The sequence below is a fragment of the Falco naumanni genome, chromosome 1 (assembly GCF_017639655.2).
Source record: "Falco naumanni isolate bFalNau1 chromosome 1, bFalNau1.pat, whole genome shotgun sequence".
In the NCBI taxonomy this organism is placed as follows: domain Eukaryota; kingdom Metazoa; phylum Chordata; class Aves; order Falconiformes; family Falconidae; genus Falco; species Falco naumanni.
In genome coordinates, this window is record NC_054054.1 from 120,570,646 (window position 1) to 120,576,987 (window position 6,342).

At 50.2% G+C, this 6,342-nt stretch overlaps 1 protein-coding gene across 2 annotated transcripts; it reads right to left on the bottom strand.

Moving 5' to 3' along the window:
• Positions 1-601: 601 nt before the first annotated feature.
• TOB1 (transducer of ERBB2, 1) lies at positions 602-5,458 on the bottom strand. Of its 2 annotated transcripts, none has more exons than XM_040581831.1 (2): positions 5,191-5,458; positions 602-2,553 (listed from the first exon to the last, which is right to left on the bottom strand). In XM_040581831.1, exon 2 carries the CDS (start codon positions 2,414-2,416, stop codon positions 1,433-1,435), a length of 984 nt encoding a protein of 327 aa, XP_040437765.1. In that variant the 5' UTR covers positions 2,417-2,553; positions 5,191-5,458; the 3' UTR covers positions 602-1,432. The 2 variants fall into 2 exon arrangements, with proteins under 2 accessions (XP_040437765.1, XP_040437766.1); XM_040581832.1 differs by lacking the exon at positions 5,191-5,458 and adding an exon at positions 3,600-4,429.
• Between the last annotated feature and the right edge of the window lie 884 nt (positions 5,459-6,342).

Below are 6,342 nucleotides of genomic sequence, written 5' to 3' on the forward strand. Positions count from 1 at the left end.
TAAAACCCTTAGAATGTCACATTGTAGTTGCATTACATTTCACTCTTTAATAGAGCATAAAAAAATGGAAGTTTACAATGAGTTAGTAAACTGTAAATCAGCACTTTTATTCAGTTTAGTTTCTGAGCTATTAATCCCTAATACAGAAACAGAACGCTGATGCACTGGTCTAGGACCTCTCGAGATAATAGTTCAAATCCATTCTGGTGCCATGGCAAGTGAATTTCACTGGATCACCTGAGTCCCTTCTAGATACATCATATCACACAATAACTCACCATTCACAGAGCTTACAGTCTTAACTCTCAAGGAAAAAAACAAAATAAAATTACCTTCTGACTTCAGTGAGCTGCAGTTACAGAAAACAAGCGAAAGTTTGCTCAAATAATTGTAGGCAAACACTTAATCAGTCTATGTGCTTTGTCAGTAGTATTTTAGGTAAAGCAACCCATTATTGTGGTGCATCAACACAGCAACCCTTTCCATTGCTCCTTTGTGAGGCACTGAGTCAGACTTTTTTGCATCATTAGCACTGACAACACAATAAACGCAGCGCTCTGATCTTCAGCAGAACAGTAAAAACAAAGACCACAACAGTGAATTAATTTTAAAGAATTTTAATACAAACTTAATATAAACTATTTCAGTCCCTCTTAACATGTAAGACACTGACTCAAAATACTTTTATACCTTTTTTCAAGTATTGCACAATGTAGGTACAAAATTAATATTTACGATTACATTTTCTTCCATAATATATAGCAAAAATCTTTAAACTTTTAACAGAAAATACAATTTGTGTTTCTTTTGAAAAAAGCAAATATTTCGTACATTTTAATTCCACCACTAAGGAATATTCTGTACACAACTTTTTATTTTTTTTTTTTTAGAATTGATGTCTTTAAGATGGATATCTTACAATTTCAGTAAAAAAAATACAACATGAAGCTGCTGCAGCTGTCACAGATCACTGTAGTAAAAAGATATAAATGCAATACCATGTTGTAGAAACAATATATATACTCTGATATTTTACAAACTTTGTACTAAATTAAATTATACAATTAGAAAAAGACCAATAAACCCACCTATTAGTGCCAATTTTTTAAATATATATATACATATATGCTTGTGTACATATATATATAGACACATGAAAAAAATCAGCCACGACCTTGCTATATCTTAAATACTGTAAGAGGCCATATTTTGAGAGTATATTTTTGTAATGTACAGTCAGTATAAAATAATTTTGTGCTTGGTTGGCAAATGAAAAAATGATGCATGTTGTATTTATCTAACCAAGCCTGAATGTATTCATACTACAAGCCTTAAAAAAAATCTCAAGAGGTGGAAAAAAAGATACACCCTTGGGTACGTGCATTTTAACTTGTACAATAGTATTTACTTATATTTCACTTTCGGTTTATTTTTAGTTAGCCATAACTGGCTGGAATTGCTGGTTAGAATACTGCATGTTGTTTAAACTAAAATTCAAGCCATCCACAAAAGACTTCTCATTTAGACCTCCATAGGCTGCAAACATATCAAAGGCATTACTGTACTGGAGAGGACTGAGGTTAAGGGGGCTGTCACCAGGAAAGATGCTACTGGTACTACCTTGACCCTGCATGTTGGGGAAAATGAACTCCTTTGCGTTAGGAGAAAGGGCAGAAGTCTTCTGCTGCTGCTGCTGCTGTTGCTGCTGCTGACTGCCTAAGCCAAGCCCGTAGAGAGAGTGCATGGAGGAGGAAAGGCCTTTCTGCTTCAACAGGTCATTGACATTCAAGCCAAGGTTGGTGGGAGAAGTGCGGGCGACCTTGTTGCTACGGCCGCTATTCTTCATTTTGGTCGAGCCAAACTTGGTGGCAGCAAATGTGGCAGTGGTGAAGGTTAAAGGCTGAGTGGAGCGGGGCATGAAAGTTGGGCTCACAGCAGCAGAGTGACCAAAGGGAGGAGAAGGAGAACTAGACACTGAAGATGCTGGGTCACTAATTGGCATGAACACCTGGGCCTCTGGGTTAAAGCTGTTCTTGATTTCCTTATCCAACTCACATCCATTTTCATTATCATCCACATAAAGCACTTTCACTGGTCCCTTTTCACCAATTTGGTATGAAACCTCAAATGGGTCAATCCAAACACTAAGATCCTGAGGCAAGTTGCCACGAACATCATCAATGTCCAAACCACTCTCTTTGGATGCTTGTTCTATGACTGGGTCCACTTTCTCCCCTATATGTATACATCTAAACCCTGATCCTTTGTATGGCTTTTCTGGATACCAGTGCCCTTCATACTTCTTCTTAAGAAGTCTTTCAAGCTCTTCACCAAAAATGTTGACACGTCGTCTGGGAAGCTTATTGTACAAATATGAAATAATAAAATTGAGTGCTACTTGGATTTCAAGCTGCATAGCTGCTATGCCACAAAGTTATAAGTCTGTTTCAAAACCCGAAGAAGAAAGTGTTCAAGATGCCACAGGGGAACAAAATTTCATTCAAAGTGCTGATTCTAGTTGATTATTATCCTTCACCTTGAGTGCTCTTGTTCCTTTAAGAAAAAACAAAAGCAAACACATCCAAATAAGGAAAGTGTAAGATCAAGCTCCAAGGCCTATTCTTTTAGCTTCACTTTTTGCATAAAATAGGTTACTTTGTAAGGCAAAAAATATGTGCATCAAACCACTTATGTTCATGCCTGCGGAAGGTGAGGATGTCAGCCACATTCAGCATGACTTACGAACAATACTGCAGAAGATGCACTAGGCGTGTGTTTACATATACAGCATGGGGCATTTCAAAATCACATGAGCTTGCCATTTAGTTATTCACAAAGCAGCAAGGATAATTTTTAAAGCATCACAGAACTGCCAGGCCTGTCAAGGGTTCAATTACCAACCCATATTTGAATGATTTATAGTACTCAGCTGCAAAATTTAGCACCAGGCTATTAGTTTAGCCTGAAAGGTCTTCGGCCAAGGGTCATTTATCATTTTAAAGTTTGCAAACATATTGGTTGCACTGTAAGGTGCAGTATTATAAAAATGTGAACAGTTGCTTCAGAAGATTTCACACAAGTAATTAAAATTATGCAACATTTAAGTCCAAGCAAACCATCTGCATAAACTGCGCATCGGTGAAATTATGCTAACCGAAGAGAAAATGTCCGCTGCACATATACATACAATTCTTCCTCAGAATAGCTAAACTGGTAATGCGGTCAATGCATACAAAATAGATGCATGTATCTTCTGTCATAAGGGTGGCAACGACCACGAAATGGTTACAATACATTAATTCACAATTTTTCCCCTTTCTACAAATTATTCTATAGTATCAGATGCAATCTATTAATATATACAAAATTCACTTATCGCGCTGTCTATAGTTCAGATTTCACAAAGTTACTAGAGCTAAGAGCTTTGGATAGCCTCAAAAATGACTGCTCTTCTCCTTCTCCACGACTCCATTTTATATTAAATATAAAATATGGTTGCCACTCCTTCACAAAGAACAAAAGAGAAATTAGCTATCTAAAGTTAAAGGGACAAGATTCAAGCATTAGCACACATACTGCTAACAAAAATCCTGCAGTACCTTGGCATAAAGGTACTCATCCAGAGGAAACACTTTTGTTCAAAAAGTTCCAATGAAACAAAATAGGGGGTTGGGGGTTTTTTTTTGGCTCAAGTGAAATGCCCAATGAGAATTTCAATTAAGAGTGTCCTTTTCTGCACTGCATCACTATGAACAAAATGTAGCGTAGCTGTCACTAAAGATTAGAGGAATCAAAGTCAGTATGAAAATCCTTTGACAAAGTGAATACAATGCTTTTTTATTTCTTGCTCCAAATAATCTCCTTATAAAGTCTGGAACCCTATTTCCAAGCCACTCGCGTTCTCCCCAACATGGTATGGGAATAGTTTGAAAGCTTGTACGATAAGGCGACCTTTAAACGTTTGCTGGATCAGCACTGGGTGGGGATAAGGAAAAGATCAAGGGCAAACAGAAGATATTTACAAAAGGGCCACAATCAGTACAGAAAAGCTGATTGGGTGGGTTAGAAGGGGCATTTAAAAATGATTTATTAATCCATCTGTTTCGTTTCCCTTCCCCCCCACGTCCTTTAGGAAAGAAATGATCTTTTCAAGGCGCACCGGGTGGACGCTATAGCTTTTTCTTTAAGCCCCCAAACTACGGTACAAGCAGCTGGTCAAACAAATGGAGCTTGATCGTTTCCAAGTTGGTTTGTTGTTTTTTTTTTTTTTTTAAGGATGTATGTTTTATGTAAAGAGGACACCCTCTCCCAGCGGCGGGGTGCCGCCGGGCAGAGCGCCGGCCGGGGCAGGGGCAGGAGCCTTAAGCGCGGTGGGGAGTTACATAACCAGGCAGTCGGGTCTCATTAGATTTCTGCTCACAGCCTGGGAGCTCCGGCAGCGGCGGGAGGAGGAGGAGGAGGAGGAGGAGGAGGGGGGGGGGGAGGAAGAGGAGCATTTTTCTAAGCCCGTCAAAGAGAAAATAAAGCTGAGGAAGGGCGATGACTAGAAGGAGGGGGGGCGGGGGGGTTCAAGGCCCTCTCCCTCGGCACTCAGGGCCGGCACCCCCGCGCCCGGTGGCGCCCCCCGGCCGCCCCCCCCCCCGCCGGGCAGGGTCCTGAGGGCGGCTGCCAGCGCTGCCCGGAGAGGCCCGGCCAGGCAGCAGCGATTAGTCAGCCGGCAACGCTCACCCCTCCCAGGCTGAGCGCGTCCAGGGACCGCCTTGGGAGGGACCCTCCGCCGCCCGGCTTCCCGGGCCGTGCCCTGGCCCCCAGCCGCCGGCTCCGAGGGGCTGCCGGCGGCCCCCACGCCCTCCTGTCCCCCGGCTCCCCGCCGCCGCGGCCCCCCCGGCACTGCCCCTCCCCGCGGGGCCGTGCCCGCCCCTCTCCCCGGCCGCGCGGGGTCGTGACCGCCTCGGCACCCCCCGCCTCAGCCGCCTCAGGGCCCCCCGCCGCAGCGCCCGGGGCCGCGCCCGCCTCAGCCCCTCGCTTCAGCGGCCGGGCGGCGGCCGCCTCAGCCCTTCGCTCGCCTCACGGCCGGGCGGCGGCTGCCCCAGCCCCCCGCCTCAGCGGCTGCCGCCGGCCCGGGCCCCGCCGCCCAGCGCACACCCCCCGCGCCGGCCGGCGCCCCCGCCCTCAGCGAGCGGTACTCACCCGGGTGGGTGTGCGGGGGGTAGTGCAAACAGTCCCGGCGGGGGTGTGAGTGCGGGGGGGGGTGGGGGGGCGGCTCAGCACCCGACCCCCATCTCCGAGAGCCGGCTCCCTCGGCGAGGATGGGAGGGGAAAGGAAAGAGAAAAAAAAAAAAGGGAGGGGGAGGGTTGGAAAAAAAAAGGGGGGGGGAGGGAAAGGGGGGGAGGGCTGCGCTGCTCACACCCCCACGACGGGCGCGCTCGGCCGCCGCAGCTGGGCTCCTTCTGCTACTGCCTCCCCGCCCGGCGCGCCCCCATATATCGCCTCCCTTCCCCCACCCCCCCGCCCGGCCCCGCCCCCGCCGCCCGCCCGGCCCCCGCCTGCCCGTCACCCGCCGCGCCCCGCCCCCGGCCCCGCCCCCCGCTGCTGCCGCCCCTTCCCCCACCCCGGCGTGGCGGGGCCGCTCTCTACGTCAGCGAACGCCTCACCCCACAACACCGTTGCGTCACTGCCGACGTCAAACCCTGCCCTCGCGCCCCTCGTCTCCGCAGGGAAGGGTGGGGGGAGGGACTACATCTCCCATGACCGCCGCGGCGGGGGGGGCGGCCACGGCCCGCGGGGACCTCGGCTGCGGCTCCGCGGAGGGCCGGCCGAACGGCGGCGGGGAGCGGGGCCGCCCCGCAGCCCCTCACGCCTGGGGGCAAGGGGCCAGGCTGCGTCCCGGGGCCGCTGGCGGGGGCGGCCTCCCCTCGGCGGGGAGGGGGGGGGCAGCCCCTCACAGCCCCCCCCCCCCCCCCCCCCCAGCTCCGCCGCCGCTAAAAATACTCCCCCCAGGTAGCAACGCTGACCGATTGGCTGCCTGCCCGACCGGGGAGCCGCCTGATTGGTCACTGCGTATCGAGGAGGGAGACGTCAAAGCCCAGTTTTGGGGGGAAAAGAGTTACCCGGGGGCGGGGGAATGCCGCGGCCCCCTCCAGCGCCGCGGCGGCGTGCGAGGCCCGGCCGGGCCGCGCCTGGCTCCGGCCTGGCTCGGGCCTGCAGGCCTCGGCCGCCTCCTCAGGCGGGGCACGGCCGAAGCGGGGGGCAGCGGCTGGGGGGGGCCGGCCGGGAGCCAGGCCCGGTGCGGGAGGCCCGTGCCCTCCGCTCCAGAACCCCCCGGGCCTGGCCCCTCACCC

Bases quoted from the DNA above. Each gene is read 5' to 3' on its own strand.
- TOB1 (XM_040581831.1), bottom strand. From the start codon at position 2,416: ATGCAGCTTGAAATCCAAGTAGCACTCAATTTTATTATTTCATATTTG.